Below are 25,453 nucleotides of genomic sequence, written 5' to 3' on the forward strand. Positions count from 1 at the left end.
GAAAAATAAGTATTTTAATTCTCCTACTGGATTTGAAATAAACATCCACAAATGTAAAGACTGAAATTTCTTAAGTTATGGGCAAAACAATCCTGATTCCTGCTCCTCCCAGTTACAATGACTTTTTTTGAGGATAAAAAAAGTAATAAACTTCCATAAGACACTTCTCAAAATGCAACTTTTTTAGCTACAATATGAGTAAGAAAAATTACATTTAACTCAGTATGCAGAAAGCATGCCTATATATTAATGATGCATTAAGCCTGAATGAAATCTGTCCAATGTTAATACAGAGGCTGCACTGTACATACGAGTGTCAAATGCTAACATCTGCAAGTTCAGGAAATAAGTTACAAACAGACTCAGTCACAAAGACAATGTTAGAGCACAGCTATAGAAATAGCTGTTTTAAAATATTATTTCAAAAAATGTTTAAGCGTTCAATCCTGAAGGACAAGCATCTCTCCCCACTTCTTCCATCATTTCTGCAAGCCACGCAAGATGGCTTTTTTTTTTTTAAGGAAAAAAAAAACAAACCTTTTTTTCCCATCCCATGATTTACATGTCTCTGTTTAACATCAACACAACACTTGAATTGAGAAATGTCTAGGTTATTACTCAGAAAATCCAAATATAAAATTCTCTTCTCAAGGCAGTTAGGGCAAGTATGAAGGGTCTTGCTGAAACCAAAATTGAAATTATCTCAACTGAAAAAAATAATCAGTAAGTTCCTGAATAATGCCGGCTACTCTCATAACTGATCTGAGCCCTTTACAGTAAAAACGCATGCAAAGCAGTTAGCAGATGAGAACAATAAAAGCATTGTTATGTCTACACGATAGCAGATTTCAAAACTGAAACACTCGCAAATAATTTATGCAATGCAAGCACTTAGTAAATGTCACAGCAAAAGTGACAGTTTAAACTATTCCTGGGATGTTAAAAAGGGAAAACATCTGCAAGGGCAGGGAAATATCTTGACTGAAAACAGAAATGGTAACAGTGCCCAGAATACCATCCCTGATCCTGGTATCTACCCTTTCATGAAATGCAATGAAACTGGAAAAGCATTTAAAGGCAGAGTCAGTAAAATTCCTCAGCATTTAAAAAGCTATGACTTTAGCAGCTCAATTTTTCAGCATACTGAATAAGAAGTTTAAGAACTTTTAAACTTAAAAAGTAAGTCTCTGCTCTTAAACTTGACAGTGGAGATGATCCCAACTCCGAACAAATTTAATAAGGGAAGTAAAGAAATATTTTACGGAAATTTGGGATGCATTCCAAAAAATGGACTACAAATCTGAACTCAGGAGGAAATAACATCTGTAAGTTATAGATGGAAACAGAAGGGACATATAGACCCTAGTTGGTTTGTAGCAATCATCTTTTCTGACATTAAGCCCTGTGAATCTGTGAGGTCTCCTGGGTCATTCCAGGATGCACGAGGAGTAAGGACAGGGAAAAATTCACTGCCCTCAATAAAATATTAACATTAGCAGCTTTGTATTAAGAAAAATAAGTATTTTAACTTCTATGTTTCAAGGCTTCAGCCAGTTGCCTGCATGAATCATGACCAGCCTACCTTCATAGGGGACTGTAATGCTTCTCACCATTATATCATGAGAAAGTAGCCTTACTTTGCTCTCAACAGGGTAAAGGAATCTCTTAATTAGCACACTAAGTAACATTTCATTGATGAAAAACAGTTAATAAAAACACGTATCTATACCAAGAACTCTGGACTCTCCTCTCCCATTAAAAGAACAAGTTCACCATGGATAAGGGAAGTGCAATAGCAAAGCTTATCTGGCTCCTCACACCTACTACTATACTGGCTCGTGCAGTGCTGGTAGCCCTGAGAGAGACTTTTTTTCAAGCACATGATTGTGCAGCACCAGAAAGAGACACAGGGGGAAATCACACGAGGAAAATTTGGCCCAGAATAAAAATAGATTGGTTTCCTGCTGTGACCATCCCAAAATTCCTGAACAATTGCCTGTGGGAAGCTCGTCTGGCACGCAGCCTGTTTAGGACAATTCTGGGTAAGGAATAGCTGGCTGCTAGGACGTCTGGGTTCTTCAGTTTCAGAAAGAGAAAAACTAAGTCATGACTGTGAGTCAAAACGAAGCGGAATCTAATCTCTAAACATGCAGATCATTAGCAGCTTTTCTAAGTCAGCCAGCTGTACTGCTACATTTTTTAAGAATTCCTTAGTCATTAGTTTTATGTTTGAAGAGTTCAAGTGACAAGAGCTCGAGAATGGGAATGCTGACATAAGAAAAAAGATGAGGTACCAGCAAATTGAATTACATCAGAAAAACCACTTCCCTCCTTACTAAAAATTTCAATCTACAGCAATCTGACATAAATGCATTTATAAAAAAGCAACAACAACGTACAGGCTGCAATTAAATTGTAATTGGATTTGTCATTTCAAAGTATTAGCATCAGATTTCCAGATAATACAGGGTGACATACTCTTATGCTAATAAACAGAAAGTTAGCAAAGTAAACAAATGCTGTGTTTCTACTGTAAGGAAATACGTGCGCCAATGAAGCAACCTTTTCAGCACAAAAGTAATTTAATACTCAAACCACATGAAAAGCGATCTCTCTGGGAATAGCACAGCTGCTAAAATCCAAGTCAGTTTTTATTAAATCATCAAGTCTGTTTATGTAAAACAGAGCTCTCTTAAAATGACCTCCAAGAGGAAATGATTTGCTAACAAAAAATTGATACCTGCATTTAATTTATCTACATCAATGTATGTTTTCATTTATCAATATGTCCCTGAATCAGAAATAAAATGAAAAAAGAAAAAGCTTGTTTTAAAACTTTTATCACTTCTAACTACTGCTGTGCTTTTAGCTATTCAAGAGGGAAGATACACATTCCTTAAAAAATAACTGCAGTTTCATGGTTGAACTTTTGAGGAGAAAACAGACATAAAAATTCCATCAAAACTTGTCAAATGTACCAGGACAGCCTGGAGAGCTAACAGGAATACTGTAAGAGAAGAATTTCTGCAAGACACCTTAAAGTCTCAAAAAATGAATAGTCCCCCAAGAGTTTTTGATAGCTATTTGAAACAGGAAGGATAACTTCAGTGGAAACAATGGAAAGAAATTCTTGCACTAAGTCCCTAGGTACATAAAAGTTAACTAAATTAATGGCACTCCCAAGCAGGCCAAATCATGAGTCAAAACTTCTGAATCTTCATATTGAGATATCCCAGTCAAAGCTTCTTAAGCTTGCGCTACACTGCCATAGAAAACTTGCCAGAAAAACTTTAAGGCCACAATACAGGAAAACAATCCAAGACTGAAGAGGAGGCCTCACACAGACACATTAGCGGGCTGCCCTAGTGTTCTGGCAAGACATAGCTCAGATCCTAGCAACAGCTGTAAATCCATTAGGTGACTCAGGACTGTCAACACTAGCATCAAAATGAAACAGTTTTTTCAATAAATAAATGTTATGGAAGTACTTCTTTTCTTATGTATTCTTTATATATTGTTTTGTACCATAAAACACTAAGTTAGACAACTTCACATACATGTAACAACATTAACTTCAAGACATTTAAAGAGATGCATTTACTCCCTGGACATCAGAAATAATTTCTTAAACAAAAATGGCAATTTTATTTCCTCCTATAAAGCTAGAAGCATTTAACAGTACATATGTGATAAACGTTTCAGAAATGTGTCATCTCTAATCTCTGCTTTCATCCAGCTGTGAGCAAAATGTTTGTGGAGATAGCATGCTGATAGGTTATGCCAAAAAAAAATTAGAAAACAGCTAAAAAAAAAGAGCATGAGGGCAAAAAGAACTTTAGCAAAAATGAGAACACAGATTCCAAGCCCTAAGAAAATGTTAAATACAAAGCAGACCTTGGCATCCCAAGACTGACCTAGAGAAAAACAATCTGTATATAGACAAAGTACCACGAAAACTCAGACTTACTTTGGGGGAACAGGCTGTGCACTTATCAAATGCCAGGCTGACCGGCAGAACGTTATCAAATCTTGATAAAAACCCACGGATCTGGAAGATAAAAAATAAAACACTTTTATAATTATAATAAACATACTTGGATACATTCAGTATAATGATGAAGAACAGCTATAACTAGGGTAGTAATGGTCTAACACAATGAAGACCACCACCACCAGCGGTACTGAATTTATATACAGAAAAACATCAATATGCGCTGTGTATGAATAATGGTAGAACTGTCTGAACGCAAGACTGTTTAAACATAGAGGCACAGCACCACCTGCAGTTTGAGTTTATTTTTTACTTAATTTTCCAGTCCCCAAAAAGTTGCAGTATAACAAGTTAAACAATCTGAAAAACATGTTATAAGGATGGGGAAAAAAATCCTGTTGTGCATTCCTGAAATATGCTGTTAATGTAATATTACTGATACTTAATTTTAAAATTCTAGACCATAGTTTCTTGTAACAGGGATAGCTCTGCAAACAGCATGGAGCAGGGTTTGATTGAACTCTTTGAAACTCTTTGTAATATTGTAATCCTTTTTACTCTGTGCTTTACAGGTCTGCTACAATACAGAGCGCTCACGAAGAACAGAGCTTACGTAGCTCTGCAATACAATTAATAATGCTTGAATTAACATGGAAGTCTGTCATAGAAAACACTTGCAAAACACACTCTACACATTTAATGCAGTTGCAATGGCACACATCTTGGCAGGCACTAGCAACTTAAACAGCCTTAACTCCACAATAATTTTGTAGAAAGCCATACAGTGTTAGAATGCAAAAATGCAGTCATTCTCAACCAAAAACCACACCCAGGAAAAGAGGAAAACAAGAAAATCAAGTCTTTCTGACACCACATGTTTTGTATTTCTGTTATCTTGGGAACTCCAAGACACTCCCTGGAAATATGTTTGGTTCACTTATGACAGACCAAGACTATGAGTGTACAGAATTTATTAGCCACAAAGGAACAAGTTCTCAATACCAAGGACTGCTAATAAAATATTCATAGACCACCACAAAAAACAACACAAGAAAGTACAATAATTCTAGATTCCTAAAGAAAATAGCATGCTCGCTGAATTGATTAGATGGATGACTGCTCAAATAAACCAGCAGTTGTAGGATTAGTTGCCATGATATTTCAAAAACGTTTTATTTACAATCTATATCTATTAAACATGTCTTCTCTAGTTAGACATTCATGACAGTCACTACACAAGTGTGAAAACAGACATACAGTTGACAAGTGATAACTTAGTAAAAAGATATGACTCATCTCAAATATGGACTTTAATCAGATCTCAAAAGTATAGCCCAAAACAGAAAAATAATGCATGTAAAATTGCACAGGGGTATCAAAAATGTCAGACAGATCTGACTAGAGTCTCAACATTCTCATAAGAAAACATATAAACTAACAGATTTTTTTTTTGAGTAGAAAGAGTAAACTTTCTAAAGTATATGCTAAATACCTTAATACATCTAGCTTTTCTTTGGAAAAAAATCACTTTTCTTAGATGCTAAGAGAAAGTTCAGAACTGTTTTCCAGAGGTTTGAAATAACGTCATAATTTTGAAACAGAGTCCCTTTGTAAAACAAGACTCAAAGTTTTAACTTTCAAAATTATTGACATCACTTTTAAAAACAAACACCTCAATATTATTTCATATCAGAGGAAAGCATCCAGACGATTACAGAAAACTATGAAAGATTTTAATGACGCTACCTGGAAATTATGACATACAGTTTTCAACAAAGAAAGCAAAATCTTCTTCAAAACTAAATCAGAGGAGATTATCCTGGATCATCAAATGAATGACAGACAGATTAGGCTCTCTTCCTCTTCAGATAGGAGAGCAAAAAGATACCGTAGCAGTTGTCTCAGGTTGGGTCTTGTTGACAACAGCATTAGCGTATTAGCTACCAGAGGGGTAAGGGAGTAACTGAGTTTATAATGGAGTGCCCTGACTGCAAATAACTTGGTCATTGTGAAAGTTACAAACAAATCAATTAGCACCAAAGCCGGAAACTGTTAACTTTCCAGATGAGCAAGTTTTGGATTATGACCACCAGTGAGGACATAGTTGTTACAAGGTACTTTGACAGTATCAGAACAAGCCAGTGGAGAACTGGATATTCTCTACCAATGCTGTAGCTGACAGTGTCCGCTGTAACAAGCGGAAAAGCTCCATGGGCATGGGAGACACACTCTTGAGAGAGAACTGGAAAGATTCCAGAGTTAACAGAGAGAAAAAAAAAAAAAGAGAAAGCCCAGGGAACCCCACTGCAAAACATGATCCATGTGTAAATACTGGTTATTACATAAGATTATAAACAAAATTAGACTAATTTTAGGTAGACTTGTCTCTGTGATTACCTGGACATCACAAAAGAAAGCACAGTAGTATCTTTGTCTTTTTCTGAATTAAGATTCATTCTGAGCACACAAAAAACAAAGAATCCAAAGACACCATTTATAAACAAAAAAGAATTATTTATACACAGATGCATCTGAACAAAGAGATACTTAGATAAGCAGTATAAAGCAAGAGCAGCAAAAGATTCTAAACCCCCAGTGATATATCACAGGATACGTGAATAAGTGGATAAGATCAACAGGGCAGTTTTTTGAAAGACGGTATCAATATACTGGAAAGACTTGTCTTTGTTATCATGAAAACAGAACCTTAAACACTAATTTGTAACTCGAGTTTGGGTTGAGTAGAACATAATAAAGATTGATGTACTGCATCCAAAATTCATGAATATTTTAGAGAACTATAATAGACGTTGGCTGAATTCTACATTATTTTTCAACCTAAGAGCGAATTTAAAAAGAAAATAAGAGCAACTTTGAGATGCTCACAGTCTCAGCTCTGATAGGGAAAAGTCAGAGGTTGCATTATTTAAATGTTGCCTGCTAGGGGACTTCTCTGTCCAAATAAATTCCTGCTAAGGAGGCAGATGTTGGGACAGAAACATTGCCAGGAACACTACTACCTTGGCTTGTATGATGGCTTATTTATTTTTAAACCAAGCAGGGAGACTCAGTCCTTATGGGAAAAGATCAGCATACAGTGTATTTTGTTAAGGAGACAAGCTGTGATATTTGTCTTATATCTGTACCCAGCTTTTAAACAAAAACATTTACTCACAGATACTTACCTGATGAGGAACAAGTCCAAGAGAAGTAGGTGGTTCATTCATTCTATCATCACTACTGCTGGCCACAGCATAACCACTGCCAAAAATCCAAGAATGAAAGTCAGAACAAAGACAACATACTGAACAGTAAGTTACAATACATTTCATTACAGGTTGCAGTTTAGAACCTGGAAAGTCTGTTTCATAGTAGTAACCAGGCTTCAGCAGGAGAATACAGAAATCCTTTTTCAGAACAAGTCTTGGAGCCTTGTAACAGACTCATATCCAAATCTAGCTGTCCTCCTCTTTCAAAGATTTTTGAAGAGAAAAAACAAGTCTAAATTTCAGGTTAGAAAACTCCAGAATCATTTCTGAATTAAGCCCGCTTAATTTTAGCTAAGATTTTGAAACACTTTGCTTATCTGAAAGCCCTTTGTGTGACCGAAGTGGTTGTGACAGTTCCTCCTTACACTAAAACACACTCTTGAGCAAATGAATGCCAAGATCTAGTAACAGGAAACAAACTGTTCTTTTGAAATATTCTCAGTACTTTTCTACTTTTAAGCTCAGAAGGATGGAAAAGTGCCAATCTCCAACATAAAAAAAATAGATTTGATGATTCAGTTCTCTTAATACTGTTAAATTACAGTAACACAGCTGATATGGCCTATAAATTACATTAACTTACAGGCAACATCACACATTGCAGAATTGCCCTACTTAACATATACTTCTTCCTTCTTCCAAAAGATTATATTTAAAAAAAAAAACACTCTTATTTCTCAGACATCTCTTAAACACCACTCCTTGTCTCAGGAATGACTCACCCTTCTGGATGCTGTAAAACAGAAACCATTAATTCCACTGCAAGAGCTCCAGCTATCATTGCTAATCCAGGTCGACTGACTGTGCACTGCTGATCCAATGTCCGATCCCTGGTGGACTACAAAGATAGACAATTCTAAAAGAAAGAAAAAAGTAACTCAAAAGTAATTAGCTGCTCTACTACACAAAATATCTATAGTTATGTGCAATTCATTTCATTTCTTTGATGTTCCAAATCAAATATGAACTATTTCTTAATCATCTGTACATCAACATAAAAAGGATCCCTGACAAAACACCACTTAAAGGAAGTAAGAATTCAATTCACAACGAAAGAGATGCATAATCGTCACCATTTGCATAAGGTTCTACTCACATCCCCTGGTGCCACAACGTCATTGCAGAAATAGCAACCCAATTTGTAGCCAGGGATGTTTGAAAAGAGTGATGATCCCAACAGGTCAGAAGAACCGGAGGCATTGCTGAAACACGAATCACCAGATTCTTGCTGTTTTGGTTTCTTTAGTCCATGTCTCATAACAACAAACGTGTCAAATCCCAATGCTGCATTGATGACCAACTATGAACAATAAAGCGAGAACAACAAATTTGAACTGAGCTTAAAAGGGAAGAGGGGGAAAGGCCTCAAGGTTTTATTCACTGTAAATGTCAAAACAAAAATAAATCTGCAGACAGACAACCTCACCACCTATCTATCATCCTAGCCACAAAAAAAAAATATCAAACCCCAAACCAGATTCTCTGATGTAGGGAAAATTCCAGTTATAAAGCATTTAAAAAATGCTAAGTTGTTTCAGAAGTCTACAATTAGTGGACAATTTCAGGGCAGGGTGATGTAAATGAATGACTTCCTTTTTTTGTTGCAGAAACTTATGTACACTTGCAGACAACACTTGCACAGGAACTCCATAAACGTGTTGTTTTAGTTAACATTTGAAGGCAACTTCACAGTAACATTCAGTGCCTCACTGAAGTTACTGGAGCAGTTATGCACTGAAACAACCAATATATTCATATTTGGTCCAATTTTCAAACAGCAATTAGCACTGTTATTGGAACATTTTATTTTGGTTCCCGCTTAGAATTTATTCTCCCGTTTGCTGCACATTCTATACCAAACATTGAAACCCTGAGTGCTGCAATATTTCAAAGGCCATTTAAGTACCACAATGGCTATCAGAACAAGCTTTCATATCATCTGAGATTCTCAGTATGTATTCTTACACTTCACTGTGGTCCAATATAATAGTTTAAACGCTTCTATGTGACTTCTGTTACCCCCAAAAATCCTGCTCAGAGAGGAAAGCAAATTGTTACTTATGGTCTTCATATGCATCTGTTTAGCCACATGGGGGCCACAAGCAGCAATGATGCACAATTGCTTTGTCATCATTTTGCCCTTCAGCTTGTGACAAGTGCTGAGAGTAATCTGAAGTTTTATATGAAGTTAAGCAGATAAAGTTTTTGTTATGACCAGAATATCATAGAACCAGTCCTTAAACTTAAGTTGTTTTGGGAGGAAGGACTGCAGGTAGATGCAAGATCATTAAGGCAACTGAATGATAACCCCCTGGGGAAATTAGTTCTTATTTCTACCCCTGTACCCCTTTATAGATAAATTTACACAGGTTGTACTGTTCTTCATTTTTCCCTACATGCCTGTTTTGAGACCTTAAGGTCAAAACTTCAGCAGTACTTTAGATTTGCAGCTGCTCTATGAATTCACATTTTTAGTAGAGCTCTCATTACATGCTTAACACAAAGTACGTTGAAAAGCAGATGCTAAGCATTTCAGTTGGGGTGCCTTGAGGTTTCCGTGCTGTGCGTATTCGGTGTCAGAGGATCCCATCTGCGTACATCACAGTGATCTTAGGGAAATGAAACAACTGTGATGCAGTCAGACACTAAGCTGTTAAACAGCACAGAACTATCAAAGAAATTAAGAAATTTGGCCTCAAAATACAGTACCAAAGACATCTTCGGCATATAGAGCTATTGCTTAGGATGAGAAATCTCTTTAAATTGACTTAAGATAAAGACTTAAAGAAAATACACCCTAACTTTAGCAGTTACTTTTTTGTAATGCTTAACCTGAGGAAATAGAATACTGTTTTAATTTGCCATATAAAATACCATAAGCAATGTCAATTAAGAAAGAACAAACTATATCCTTAGCTTTTGTAAAACTAAACCAAAAAGGAGAGTTCTACATAGTGTTTTCATTTTTTAAATGATTTGAAAAAAATCTTTCTTGCTTGCAAAGCAGGACCAGAAGAAAATTCAGTCAAGTTTAGAAGAACAAACATCAGGAGAAAGGGGAATATACTTGAAATTACATGATAAAACTCATTTGTAAATACCAAAAATCTGTGTTCTCTCCTTTGTACTGTTCACTTTTTATAAAAACAGAATCACAGAATCATCTAGGTTGGAAGAGACCTCCAAGATCACCAAGTCCAACCTCTGACCTAACACTAACAAGTCCTCCACTAAACCATGTCACTAAGCTCTATATATAAATGTCTTTTACAAACTTCCAGGGATGGTGACTCAACCACTTCCCTGGGCAGCCCATTCCAACGCCTAACAACCCTTTCAGTAAAGAAGTTCTTCCTAAGATCCAACCTAAACCTCCCCTGGTGCAACTTTAGCCCATTCCCCCTCGTCCTGTCACCAGGCACGTGGGAGAACAGACCAACCCCCACCTCGCTACCGCCTCCCTTCAGGTACCTGTGGAGTGCAATAAGGTCACCCCTGAGCCACCTCTTCTCCAGGCTAAACAGTCCCAGCTCCCTCAGCCACTCCTCGTAAGCCTTGTTCTCCAGACCCTTCACCAGCTTCGTTGCCCTTCTCTGGACTCACTCAAGCACCTTCACGTCCTTCTTGTAGCGAGGGGCCCAAAGCTGAACACAGCACTCGAGGTGCGGCCTCACCAGAGCCGAGTACAGGGGGACAATCCCTTCCCTGGACCTGCTGGCCACGCTGCTTCTTATGCAAGCCAGGATGCTGCTGGCCTTCTTGGCCACCTGAGCACGCTGCTGGCTCATATTCAGCTGACTATCAACCACTACTCCCAGGTCCTTCTCTGCCAGGCAGCTTTCCAACCCCTCATCTCCCAGCCTGTAGCACTGCTTGGGGTTGTTGCACCCCTGGTACAACACACAAACAAAAGAAACCACACACAACTACTAAGGATTAGGAAACTAGAGTTGCCATAGCTGAAAAACCACTGAAGTCAAGAAATAAAAAAGATGTATATATCCAATAACATTGACACAGCCCTGTCACATGTACTGTTTTCTTTCACTCTCGTGTCAAGTTTGCAACTTAAATTGCTATGGACATCATTACATTTGTGCCACAAAACACACAGGATGTGCACTGCAGTTAAGCTGACATCTTCAAAGCTTAAGAATGGCATTTTCCGATTGTGCTATTTTAACTGAGCAAACATGAAACTGCACAATTCCCAAATTAAGAAATATCAGGATTAGTAGAGACTGTTTTACTAATGTTTGTGTCACAGTGGGAAAGAAAATAAGTATTCAGGATAAATTAGTTGGATTCTACAAAACACTGTTTTCCACACTGTAGTAATTGAGAGAACTGTGCAGTTTCCATAATCCTGTATGATTTAGAATATTCTTTCACAGGAAAAAGTTTGGATGCCACGTTGTCTTCAAGAATATTCAAACAAAATTAAAGGCTCCACCATCTATATCTGATCTGTAGAACATGGCAGAAGTGGCTCAAACTATTCTCCCCAAATGCTTTTGTGACTCTCCTGGAAACATTTCTGTTAAGCTTACATATTAATTCTCAATCTGCTTCATGTGCACCTATCACAAAAGATGTTTTGACATTTTGACTACATTAACACTTACGCATATAATGTTATAATCTCCTATAATATTAACAATACAGAATATAAAGTTTAGGATACTAATTTTTCAATATAAGAATTCAAGATCTTAATTTCATATACTGTAGCCTTCTCATGTCATTTCTTTGTCTAACATGACAATATTGCTGTCACATTAATTGCTTTAGCTATTTCTGCATTACCTGATTAAGAGTCATGTACAGAGTTTAGATGCATTGGCTGAGCACAACAGCGTATGTCAGACAAGGTCATTAGAGAAAAAAAACTTCACTTTTGACCAAAAAAGTGCTGATGTGCTTGCTTTTTAAGTTCAGAATACACTTTCTCTTTTTTCACATTTAAGATAAATTTTGAAAATATGGTTTCAAACAAGTTGCTACAGTTCACATCCCCTTTCAGTCAATCATTATTTTAATGGGTTTAGTTCTCCTTACAACGTTTCTCTTATATGAAGTCACTCCTCTTAGTCACTTTACTATGCAGTATCTCCCCTTAGAGATGCTCAAAAGATGCTGACTAGAGAAGACCTTGAGCAACATGCTGTAAGCTGGCCCTAAATCAAAGAGGGATTTGTATCAGATCACTGCCAGAGGACCCTTTCAACCTATATACTTTTATGATTGAAGTTCCTATTTCCTCACTTCAACATTCTCTTTCTGTCATATACAGAATCTTTGAGGATACAGAAAACAAGACAGCATTTTTGCACAGTCACAACAGACTGGTCAAAGGTTTCAATGCCCCGTATGGATCTTTTAGGTATATACAGACGATTGCTAGCCTCCTTGTCACTGTATTTCAGCTCTTGTTTAATTAATGTGTGATACAATACCTTCCTCTTGCTGGCTGCAATAACAGCTGGGAGCCACCGACTCTCTCTAGTGTCCATAAGTAGGAAAACAACATCATGAGCATCAATAAGCTCTTCAAGTGTAGCCACATCCTTCCGAGCTTGTGCCATCGTTACTTCAGAAAAATTCACTGGGTGGCCAGGCATGGGGATGCTCATGTTATAGCCTTCTGAATTCTGCATGGAGATAGAAAAATATAACACTTTAAAAGATAAAAATGTGACAACTGAATTATTATAAGTGCAATACAAATCGTAGAATATAGATTTAACTGTTTGGCAGAATGGCAACTTTATTCTTTATATCTCTTAGTGTATCAGTACTACAAACTAAGGCACAGTGTTTGAGTGAACGGTAGTCTCAGCTGCTCTATTTATCCAACGCAGATGCACTAGTTTGGATCATGAGAGCAGACCAATGATGTTCGGGTGGCTCTGTGCCTGAACTAAGAAGCCCAGCCTCTCAGAAGGCTAATTAGGTCAAACGAATCTAACAAATCACTGCCAGAAGATAGCTAAACTGCTTCTAGTCCCAGAGGGAACAAACATTCACAGCAAAAGCAAGACGACGGATCTTTCTTACAGTTACCATCATACTGAAGTTATGTAAAACCTGGATTGTCTTTGCAGCCACTTTACACACAAGTTAACAGGATGGACACTATTTATATTTGATATTGAATTGATTCAGTTACACTAAGATGGATCCAATATATCATCCATTCTCATGTTTTTAAATTCATTAGGAGAAGAACTATAGTCTTGATTGTTTTTCATGTAATATCACCAGCCATACATGAACTCAATACATCAGAACACCACTTCTGAGACTTGTGACTCCAGGCCTTGGCTGCCTGGAGGCTCGCATTGCACAGATACTCAAAGAGCTTGTTCGTATTGCAGAAACATCCATCTCCTCCATCTCCATATTTGGGTAAAACATATTGAGCAGAAAATGGCTAAAGAGCCAAATAAGCATATACAATGCAAACAGCTCGCTCGCTCATTTGGAAACACACTAACACAATCTGTCAGCCATCTGGGATCAGAGAACAATTGATCCTCCATTTACGTTACAGAAGCATGGGCCTTACTTACCCAAGGCTATCACTGTACCTTAAGCAAATAATTTTAAAGCCAAAATTTAAAAGCTTCATGAACCAAACAAAAATCACATGGAAGAAAAATCACATGGACAGAGAAGAAAGGTTGATGGAAAGCAATTTTCTATAGTGCAGGTGCATGCACAAATCATAAAGCCAGGTGAGCTCAATAACCAGAAGAAACAAGTATACATTCTACACATCATAAACATCCCTAAAGAAAAAAAAAAAAGAAGTACCAGCTAACCCACCAACAAATACATCAGCTTGGAGAAATTCATTTGCTATTGTTGATGAAAATATTACCCAAAGGATGCTTTTTTTTTTTTTCCAACTCTCCTACAGGAGTAAAATGTAGAGTCCAAGGTGAACTACAATGCTCTTAACTCCACTGTGTCCCAGCTAGGACAGCCTGGGATCTGTACCACCAGTACAGACACTGGGCAATCACTGGAGGATGTTTTATTTTCCACTGTCATTACCTGCTCCAAAAAGCTGTGCCAGGAACATAGAACTTAATCCATGCTGTACATGAATAATGTATTGATGAATAACTTACCAAGGCCCTGTAAGGCATTCGAGTGATGATTTAGTAGGTAACTGCTGTTCAGAAATTAAAATGAACAAGTCAAGATGAAGATTAGCTGCACAAAAATTTATTAACGAGATTTACAAAACACTAAAATCTTCCTAGAATTCACAGAAATGCTCTGTCCAGCAGCTAAAGAGATAACTGCAAACCTAGCAGCTTCAATACCTTAAACATTATTTGAATAACTGTCCCTTGGGAAAAAAAGACAGCAGTCACCAGTAGCAGTGGTTGAGGTATATTTCTGCAGTTAAACACTGGGAAAATAGCTACAAAACTGTTTGAGTCACACTGGAAACTGATCAGATATGACCTGTCCATGGCATGAGGAAACTAAGAATGCATAATATTTATCAAGTAACTGCTTTGTACCAGCACTGAAATTCTTAAATAATGACAATAATAGGAATAATACAAATAAAAACAGAACACAGAGCAATCAAAACAAAATGAACCTAGAAGTGTTTGGAAAGGAGCTTCTGTAAAGCTTGTTAACAGTGCTAATCATCAACAACATGACTGATCTATATTTCACTGTTCATAGATCAAATATTTTGACTAGTAACAGAATCATTTTAAATACAGAGTTGTACAGTGTATGTACATAACTCCTTTAGTTGTTAAACTCAGTGGTTAAGATACTGCTTGTTGAGGTCTGGTAAATATAGCTACCAACTCTAAGACAGTCTCAATTCCAAAGTAAAAACTATGAACAGCTCAGTGAGACTTCTGCCACATGCTTGGCGAGTATAAAGAAATTTTGTTCATGATAGAGCAATCTGAGAGTGTGTCTATTCTGAAATTACAGGCAATATCAATTCCTACCCCAAAAGAAGGGAACAGATATAGAAGAAACCTGTATATATGTTTAAATCTACTTTTTTCAGCACTGTAAAATAGGAGTGTTTAAACCCATGCACATATAAAGCATGCTCCTAGTGTCAAAAAGGATAAAGGCTGGCATTGGTGGGTCTTTCATCAAAACACTTCCAAAATAACAAAAAAATCTTATATTTTGTTCCCTTTTGACTACTTCATTTTGATAGTAAGTTATTACCTCCAGGTTCCCCAAAAGAGGAGTACTTTGGCCAAAAGTATTGCTAACTTCCCCAGGCTGTTATAAACTACTATGTAAAGTTTCATAGGACATAACAGACGTGGAAAAAAATTACTTCACCATCCATGAGCCACAAGATGATTCAGATGGTCCTTAGTTATATTTCACCATTAGAAATATTTACTGTCTCAATACAGTTTATTTCAAGTACTTCCTATCTGTTAAAATACTTACAAATTTATCAATAAGCAATGTATTTAGCATGTGATCTTTTTGATCTTTTGACACGGTTTCCCATAGGATCCTAGTGGACAAAATGTCCAGCATACAGCTTAACAAAAACATCATATGATGGGTGAGCAATGGGCTGACGGGCAGGGCTCAAAGGGTTGTGGAAACGGGGCCATATCAAGCTGGCAGAAGGTCTCTAGTGGGGTCCCTCAAGGCTCCATTTTAGGGCCAGTCCTCTTCAATGTCTTTATGAACGATTTGGATGTAGGACCAGAAGGTGTTTTGAGTAAATTTGCTGACAACACCAAACTTGGAGGAGTTCTAGACTCGGATGAGGGTGGAAAGGCCTTGCAGAGAGATCTGGACAGATTTGAGAGCTGGGCGATCACCAACCGCATCAAGTTTAACAAAAGCAAGTGCCAGGTCCTGCACCTGGGATGGGGTAACCCTGGCTATACGTACAGACTGGGTGACGAGATGCTGGAGAGCAGCCCCGCAGAGAGGGATCTGGGGGTCGTGGTTGACAGCAAGCTGAATATGAGCCAGCAGTGTGCCCTGGCAGCCAGGAGGGCCAACGGTATCCTGGGGTGCATCAAGCACGGCATCGCTAGCAGGGCAAGTGAAGTGATCATCCCACTCTACTCTGCGCTGGTGCAGCCTCACCTCGAGTACTGTGTGCAGTTCTGGGCACCACAGTACAAAAAGGACATTCAACTCTTGGAGAGTGTCCAGAGGAGGGCAACGAAGATGCTGAAGGGCCTGGACGGGATGACGTATGAAGAGCGGCTGAGGTCACTGGGCCTGTTCAGCCTGGAAAAGAGGAGGCTGAGGGGGGACCTCATTGCGGTCTACAACTTCCTCGTGAGGGGGAGTGGAGAGGCGGGTGACCTTTTCTCCATAAACACCAGTGATAGGACCCATGGGAACAGGGTTAAGCTTAGGCAGGGGAAGTTTAGGCTGGATGCCAGGAGGAGGTTCTTCACCGGGAGGGTGGTTGCACACTGGAACAGGCTCCCCAGTGAAGTAGTCACTGCACCAAGCCTGTCTGAAATTAAGGAATGTCTGGACTGTGTCACATGTCTAAAGTCAGATGGTCTAAACTTTTGGGTAGACCTGTGCGGTGCCAGGAGCTGGACTTTATGATCCTTATGGGTCCCTTCCAATTCAAAATATTCTATGATTCTATGATTCCTCCTCCATCCCCATGTGCTGACAATAATTCTTAAATAACACTAGAACTTGGTAGAGTTAATAAAACACTTAAGACAGTACTGATGACTTTAGATATTTTTAAATACTAGTCTTACCACTCCTGGGAAGATCTTCTGTAGCCTGTCTGCTGCTGCAAGTGCCTTAGGCTTCCCACCACTAAGACAGTCCTCAAATTCATACAGTGGTTGCCGCACGGGGTTGGAGTAGGAGATCCTCGCATTGTCAACAAATGTAATCTTCCTCACTCCCCAACCCTAAACAAGAAAATAATTTGTATATTAAGTACAATGGGCTTAGTCATATACTTTTGTCTCTCCAAGGGCAAAAACTTAAGGAAAGCTTTATTCAATTTTTCTAGAAAGATCAAGCTACAGAAGCTTTTGAAGGTATTCAGAGCAACAACCTTGTACTTACTCTGAGTTAAGAGAAGAGGTAAGTTGGTCTGTCTAAATATATTATTCAGCAGTAATCCCTCAAAAGCTACAGATTTCAGTGGGATGTGGTAAACGTCCTTGAAAGTAAATAACAACACAGCTACTTATTCCACATGTTTCACTGTGAATTTGATTTTGTTTATTAATTTGCTCCAGAATTTTTCAATCTTATATAAATTCAATATAAATTACTATCCTGTTAAGGTTCTCTTACTAGCTACTATTTGCAGAATTTCAAGTCACTTCCATACACCACAGATCTTACCTCTTCCCTGCAATTTATAATAAGTGCACATTAATACAGAGGAATACAACTTTTCCCTGTGTGCCATGGCCACTGCTCAAAAGAATCATACAGAAATCCGGAGAAAGAGCAGATTTTTATGATTAATTTAAGACTTACCATCAAAGTCCTTGCAACACTACAACCTAGAGTACCAGCTCCTAGCAACAGACACTTGGCAGACACAATTTTTTCCAAATCAAGTGTAGGGACCAGCCGCCAGCACATCAATTTCAAATTAAGATCCACTGATGATTCTGCTAACCTATATCACAAAATAAACAGCAACAACGCTTCTGAATGTGTTCTTATGCCTTTTTTTTTTCTCCAACAAAGCAATTTATTATTTCAGCTGAGAAAGTTTTGTTGTTGTTGTTTTTAAAAAGGAGTAAAAGAAATGTAGCAGACCGTTCATTATGCTTTCCCTCCTTTAGGCACATGCCAGTAGTTCTGACACCCTTCCCTTTTTCTGCATTTGATCTCCGCTGCCTTTTGGCTTTCCTTTGTTTTTACTGTTGATGGCAATGAACCCATGTTTTATTTGCTTTCCAAAGTTATTATATCTCTTTTCCTTATTCTCCTCTCCAGCTCACTAGGTCTGAGTTCTATCACTCTACTACCTTTCTGCTATACGATGGTATTCAAGCACAACGAGAACATACTACTTATGGACAAATATTCTGAAGACGTGAATGGGCCAAGAGAAGAGGAGGGCCTTAGTTCCCTGATAAGAAATAGAAGTGATTAGGTTGATGTATTTAAATTGAGCTTTTTCTTTCACCAACATATCTACATTAAAAAAAACCTGCTAAATATATACCAAGGGATACCTATACCTATTTCTCCAAAGCTGCAACTGCACTGCTTAAGATAGAATAGGAAATCACTACTGAAAGAGGAGTTTTTAAGGGTTTCTGAAAAAAAAAATTAGCAGCAAAATTGATGCAAGCATGAAAATAAAGTATCGCAGTCAAGATTCCTTTCCAGTTAAGCTGAATGATAAGACAGACCATTTGTCCATAAATTTGTTTCTTTTTTAAAAAAAATAACATGAATTATTATACTTGCTCTCTCAAGAAAGTAAGTTCTTTGTGGACATTTTTGAAGGACAATGAGGTAAGGAATCCAGTTTCAACTTAATGTCAGATTTTACATATTCATCAAGATAGTCTTAAAGCTCTCATCAAATCAGGTTATTACAAGCCATCCACAGAGCATGGGAAAATATCTGAAAAAAAAAAAAAAAAAAAAGAATCCATCCACAGCATGACTATCTCATTCAGTTTCCTGATTCCTCCTCACAAAGGTGAATATTGCTTCACACAGAACAGTAATGCTTGTCCTCCTCATACAATCTCTAAAGCTTCTCTGGCCTTTCTTGTCTTCAGATAGGCACGTATGTTCTCAGATTCCTGACAGTTTCATTCCTTTATGTATCATGAGCATAATTTTCACTGTATCTAGCACATTATTTGTTGAACAATTGTTCAAAATCACAACTGACAAGGCTGTCAGACTACCAACATTCTGTGGGAATTAAAATAAGTGAGTTTGCATAAGTAAAGAAGGTGAAATTGCATTTACTTAATGAATTAAAAGCCATTGTATGAGCCTTCCCAAATATTTAGTCTAAATTGACATAATTGCAAGACAGATCTGCTTATCACGCTAGGTAAAATAAGTTAACCTAGATCATTAAGTCAACATGCCCTGACAATCTCAAAGTCAAGCACCCACATGGAGTCAGTGAAAGTAGATTAGCAAAAAGGCTGTAGAACTAGACTGTTTTCAATACCCTGCCATATACCATGTGCAAAATTATAAAAATTACTAAGGTCATGTTTCCTGAGCCATTTCCTGTCACATCATAACAATTTCAAGAGGCTGAACCATTCTCCGTGTTTATTTTCATTATATTTAACAACCTGCAGGTTACAGAATTCAGTAAAAAACACAGGTCTATAACATTATGAACCAAGTTCCACTAAGTTTTACATAACGCTTTTGAAATTTTAAGCTAGTGTCACGAACTGCAAACACTTCTGCTGGATGCAGTGCACTCTGCTCTGATAAGATCCCTACCTCCACCAGGACCATCCAAAGATTGCATGATACATATACTTTACCAAATAGTCTTCCAAAGAATATTCCATGCATGTCTTACTGCATATTATTAACTAACAGATAGATAGTCCTCACATTTCAACTTGGTATGGCTTAAGCCCAACCGGAGAAAACTACAGAAATCTAGAAGATGATAAACAAACCTTTTTGGATCCATACACTCACTAAGATTGACCATCCTTGGACCCATGCCTCCCTTTTGGTTTTTCTCCCATCCAACAGCTTTTGGGCAATCTGTTTCTCAAAGATGGAAGGAAAGAAGGAAAGAGAATGAAAGCCTTAGTATCACAGTATAGAAAAAAGTTTTGTTGGATTTAAAATTCTTGGAAAAAAATAAGCCTGTAAACAAATAATCTGCATCTTAGTGTATGTGGCTATACAAGTGTTGCTGGCTTACATCTAATGTAAGCATGGCTTCTTGGAGAAGTACTTCCTTATAAGGTGCCTGGTGTGCTGTTTTTGACTGTTTAGCTTGCTTCAAACCTAAGATGGAGATAGCATCATTCCTCATCAAGCCTCATGATCCTGAACATTAAACAGACTGCCACGTTCAGCGTTCAAGTAAATTCAGAATTAACTACAATAAGTTTTGCCAAGTTCAATCATCTCACCATATTCCTGAGACTTCATTTGTAAATTCAGTAGAGAATTACGTATCCTAATTATACCGTAATTAAACAAGTTACAACTATCATACATAAAACATTTAGAACCCCTTAGATTAATGAGATAGAAAAAAAAAAATGATAGTCCTGTACATAGAAATTAACTCTGAGTTTATGCTCTAATGTTACAAGCTTATTGCTGTAAAACACAAGTCACTGCGAGACTGAAGAAACAATTCCACTCTGTAGGAGACTTTTACCTTTTTATAAATATACAGAAAATTTACATCACAGAAATTCACTATCATATGCATTTGCCACGGACTGTATACAAATTTAAAGAAAAGACTACTTTTTAATCGCTATATATAGCATGAAATACCATAAATTACTGTCTAGTTTCTGTATTTCTTATGATACCAGCAGGACTTTTTCCTCAAATATTCTCCTTAAATCTTGTTACTAATTCAAAAAAGAAAAGAGTGTTTTTTTTTTTTTTTTTAAATAAGGAACCATTTCATTACAGACGTTGAACCAAGATTCAAGTGATTTTAAATTAATTCAAAATAAGTTAGTTTATGTGATGATTTTGCAGCATTATTTTTTTCCATCTTCACAGTGATTAAGGATAGAGAAAAAAGGGAAAGTTTTTTTTTTTTTTTTTTTTTTTTTTAAGATTTGTTACCTTGGCCAAAGGTTCTCTGTGGAAGCTTTATTTCAAAGATGATGCTGTGTGTTATGTCTCTCACCCCTTGCATAGTTCTGTCTCTGAAGCAGAGCACTTCGACTGTCTGAAGGACACTGCCCCTGGCAATTAAAAAAAAACACATGCAACTTCTTTAGTGGGAAAGGAATTTTCTTTTAACACTACTTCACAAAGCTTCAGTCTCTTGCAGATTCTGAATAATTTGTTGTTGTTGTTAGTACTGTAACACTATTGTTCTTATTAGCTATAAAAAAACATAATTGCTTACTATGTGGAAACGACCACTTTGTTGTGAAACAGCCCCAATGAAATGACACTGCAGGCCTGTCCTCTGTTGTTTGTATAATGCTGCTGGACAAACAGCACATTCAGAGGAATGAAAAGGAGAGAAGTATCAGACCATGTATCAGGTGAAACAATGTACACCTGTACTTCCCCATGGCACAAGCAAAAACCACATAGTTCTTCATGTAATATCATTTTTCCTTCTTATGATTCAACTCCAAATGAAAGAATTAGAGCTTTCATGCCTAAAAACCTCTGAATCTTAGGATGTATAAAGCACTCCAGGCACCTGCACATCCTTCAGCCCAGAAAATGCTGTGCCTAATTGAGGGTCTCTTCTTCCTAATGCGCTTTCTGTAATAAAATGTAAAGGCAAAAACTATGAAAATACAGCTTAATTATGTTCTTGTTACATTAACCCAATTTTAGTTAAATATAGTTTTATGCTATGGTATTTGAAAAGAGTATCTCCAACTCTTACCCAATAAAAAAATTCAAGACAGTAATTCTAGGTTTTCTTGTAATGTATCTGATATTCAAACTTTAGGGCTACTATTAGTAGGCACTAATTAAATCACAGAGTACTTTTAAAAAGATTTAAAACACCTAGAGCCTAAAAGGAGGGTATTGACACGGTCTGAAGCATGCACACGTGAGGTTGAGGAATAATAGGAACTTGTAACTGACAGAATTAAAATAAATCAGAGCTAATACACAAAAGAAGAACCACTAAAGGTGAGTCACCTCAATGTCAGCATATTTCAAGGAATGACGTTAAGCCTCAGACCCATGATGCAAATAAAATGCCATGGAGAAAAAAATGCCTAATTTGACTAATCAAATCATCTCTCTGGGAAATAATAACATAGATACCATTTATGAGCTGCCAGGATCAGGAAATTTCTCAGTGGCCATCCTGGATAGTGGGATAAATTACATGGATCATAAACTCCAACTGTCACCTGCAAAAAAATTGCTCTGAATGAAAACTCATCTGTGCATACTAGTACTTCGTTCATGATAGAAGTTACCTGCCATTTTTCATGTAAGACATTTGGATTGAAAATGACTACATGCATTTTACATACTTAGAAGTGTTTACTGCATGGTCACACTAGATTTAAGTCAAACATTTGCCAGAGCTTTGAGAGTTGTTCATTTTAGCTTCTTTACAGACATTCATATTTCACTACAGTATATGTACCTTCCTTGCATTCCTTAAACATGGCATTAGTAAGTTGTTCCAGTTTCATAAACTAGCAGAAAGTTAATTCAGCAACAGAAAAAAGCTTTTTCTTCCAGGGGAGCAAGCTCCCCTGAACTGGCTCCCTGAACACTGACATGCTCCAGAGTCAGTATCATCACTGTATCAATGATTCAATAAATCTTATCTGATGGTTCTAAAATTTTGGCATATCCCTCCAAAAAAGGCATTAACAAAGAAATACATTCCAGATCATTGCAGATTTCTTTTGTATATCCCTATTTAATTAAGTATTCTCTTATTACTGTTACCACATCCAACAAAACCTTAAAATACATGAATACTAAATTTCATTAGACAAACAATAAAAAGTGCTTTATATTATAAAAGCATTGTAGTTAGTGATTGGAAAACTTTAATCATTATCATAATACTTTCAAAAACTTATGTTGTTCCTGTTTTGATAACATGGGAGACAGTAAAAAGACCATGAAGAACCCAGATTTCAAACTGAACATGAATGTAACTTTGCTTATAGGTAAGAACTTAGAGACACTTGGCTCTTGACACAGAAATCAAGCCAAGTTGGTGGTCTTCAGCTATGTACCTAATTATTCATTGGCCAACCATGCTGCCCAGCTCAGCATTATAGACACACTTTAAAGTATTTGTAAATTAAACATGTGCAGGTTATTAAAAGATGCAAAATTCTCATTACCTTTCCTCCTTGGTCTTGAAAGAAACTATCCCATTTTTTGAGCAGAGATATCACCACAGAATTGTCATGATACTTGATTAAAAAATAAGGCAAGGCTGTAACCCCTTCTGTCTGGCAAAGGTCATCATATGCTTTCTGAAGTGCTTGAATCTAAAAGCAAAAAGATAACTGAAACCAACAGTTGTAATGCTCTTACACAGAAACATTGAAAATTGTTTAAGCATTTGGGAATATAGCGCGTTCAGAAATTTTAAAGTTCATTATAACCACAGTAACTGAAATCAAAAATTCAGTTACTAAAATTGCAATTGTCAATGCAAATTTGAAAGGAGCATTGTCACCACTGCAACAAACTGATCTACCACCAGAAGTAGAAAAAAGAAAATTTTGATAGTCACAACAGCTTGATAAATAAATCCATTCCCCTCTGTTACTAGCGTGCAAACAGTTGTCTGATTTGTTTCCAAACTACAAAACTACTCAGTACAGGATTAAGTACTGGTAAACACTGATCACCATATTATACCACAGAGACTTAATCATTCAATCCATTTTGTCATCTATTTCCAGTGTTCAGTCAAAATTCTTCCATCTTTGGACAGTTACAGGGATATTTTCAGTGTTTACTTCTATAAGAGTAGTAAGAGTCGCATGAGAATAAGATAAGTGTTTTCCACTGGGAAAAAAAAAAAAAAAAAAAAAAAACTTTCTCATGGATTATGACAGTAAAAGCCATTCAAGGTTTCACATTAACTTCTGTCAGAGAAAAAGGCACATTTGGGAAAGTTTTTTTTGTTCTTTTGCACTGAAATATGAAACTATGAGATTCACTTTTCTACTAAAATATTACTCACTACCCATTTTTTTCTTATCCAATCATACATATTACTAAGAATTTTGTAATTACTAATGACTAAACACGCACTGAGTATATCCCTTCTAAAACATTTCTTTAAACAGTCGTAAGTTTCAAGAACACAGCTATATATTCAATAAGATGAACAGGAAAAATTGAGGTAAATATAACTAACTCCAAGAATTGTCTGCCACATCTGCATTTAACTTAATAAAGCTGAAACAACATTACAGTGACAGGCTTTATACAATAAGAGGTAAACAAACAAGCAGAAATAAGGAGAGATTTAAAAAGAAATTAGGTTTTCAAATTAATTCCATACGTGCTAAAAAAAAACCCTATGTTTTACAGCCCATAAAACCCCTTCATGCTACAGAGTTCATAACATTTGGTATCAAGTATACCTGATTTAAAGAGAACCTGTCACCAAGACACACTGGTTTCTGAATTATATGTATTCCATCAGGGAAGCAGAGAGCAGGGTAGCAAAACCAGTAATAGAAGTGATACTTTTTTAAATCCTAGAAAAACAACTAAGATTAGATAACAGATATAAAAATTGAAGTAAATTACTGTTTGAAATGCTGATCATTACTGATGGTTGATGATACTAACCATAGTTCTTACTTGAGAATGCACTTGTCGTGATTTTAAAAAATAATGAAAAAATATTAGAAGACTCTCTTTCTCAATATACATTTTTATTTAGGATTTAAACAGACAATGTGTGTACAATACTTTCGTTCTTGTTAGTTGGAGCACTATGCATTAGAAGTTTAAATTTGTTGAACATGAAAGCTGTTTTACTAAAATCTGTAAGGCAGTCATTCTCATACGTTTGAAGAAAACAAGCTGAGATGGCATCAGCACTTTTTAAAAGAATACATTCTAAAATCTTTTATATCTGTACATGTGAATGATTTATTAGAGTTGTTTTTTTTTTTAATGTTCTAGGATATATTAAATGTCTGAGAAGATCCTAATAACATTAATATAGCAATAATAAAAATCCACTATTTCTCCTACAAAGAAACTACTACTTTTCCATTTCAATGCTCTAAGTATGGAAGACATTATCATGACTCACTGCAAACGTCAACAGCAGGAACCTGTTCAAGAGCATAGGGTTTTCAAGCGCAGCTCCAGATTTTATCGATTCCCATATCTGTTATTGATTGTGGGGCCACAAAGGAAGAGAAAGGAAAGAAAATACAAAGACAACATGAGAACAGCTGAAATGTTCTCATCATCCAGCTGCAGAAGAAATACTGAAATTAATACTCCCAGTAATCCACTGGGATCTTTTCCCATC

The 25,453-nt window shown here is 36.7% G+C and overlaps 1 protein-coding gene across 4 annotated transcripts in view; it reads right to left on the minus strand.

Annotated features, from left to right (window-relative positions):
* Positions 1-25,453, minus strand: part of ATG7 (autophagy related 7) — a 112,055-nt gene that overhangs the window by 79,724 nt on the left and 6,878 nt on the right. For all 4 annotated transcript variants that reach the window (XR_004754087.1, XM_035337593.1, XM_035337590.1 and 1 more), the window contains exons 5-17: positions 25,229-25,306; positions 24,546-24,662; positions 23,286-23,435; positions 22,237-22,325; positions 21,058-21,179; positions 19,911-20,001; positions 17,764-17,908; positions 17,022-17,180; positions 12,717-12,911; positions 8,357-8,560; positions 7,983-8,098; positions 7,177-7,252; positions 3,968-4,048 (exon numbers count right to left, since the gene is read on the minus strand). Coding sequence is in view for 3 of the 4 variants with exons in the window: in XM_035337593.1 (XP_035193484.1) it covers positions 3,968-4,048; positions 7,177-7,252; positions 7,983-8,098; positions 8,357-8,560; positions 12,717-12,911; positions 17,022-17,180; positions 17,764-17,908; positions 19,911-20,001; positions 21,058-21,179; positions 22,237-22,325; positions 23,286-23,435; positions 24,546-24,662; positions 25,229-25,306 (1,623 nt within the window). In the remaining variant the exon portion in view is untranslated. The remainder of the gene's footprint in view (positions 1-3,967; positions 4,049-7,176; positions 7,253-7,982; positions 8,099-8,356; positions 8,561-12,716; positions 12,912-17,021; positions 17,181-17,763; positions 17,909-19,910; positions 20,002-21,057; positions 21,180-22,236; positions 22,326-23,285; positions 23,436-24,545; positions 24,663-25,228; positions 25,307-25,453) is intronic.

Source organism: Oxyura jamaicensis, chromosome 12, assembly GCF_011077185.1.
Source record: "Oxyura jamaicensis isolate SHBP4307 breed ruddy duck chromosome 12, BPBGC_Ojam_1.0, whole genome shotgun sequence".
Taxonomy (NCBI): Eukaryota; Metazoa; Chordata; class Aves; order Anseriformes; family Anatidae; genus Oxyura; species Oxyura jamaicensis.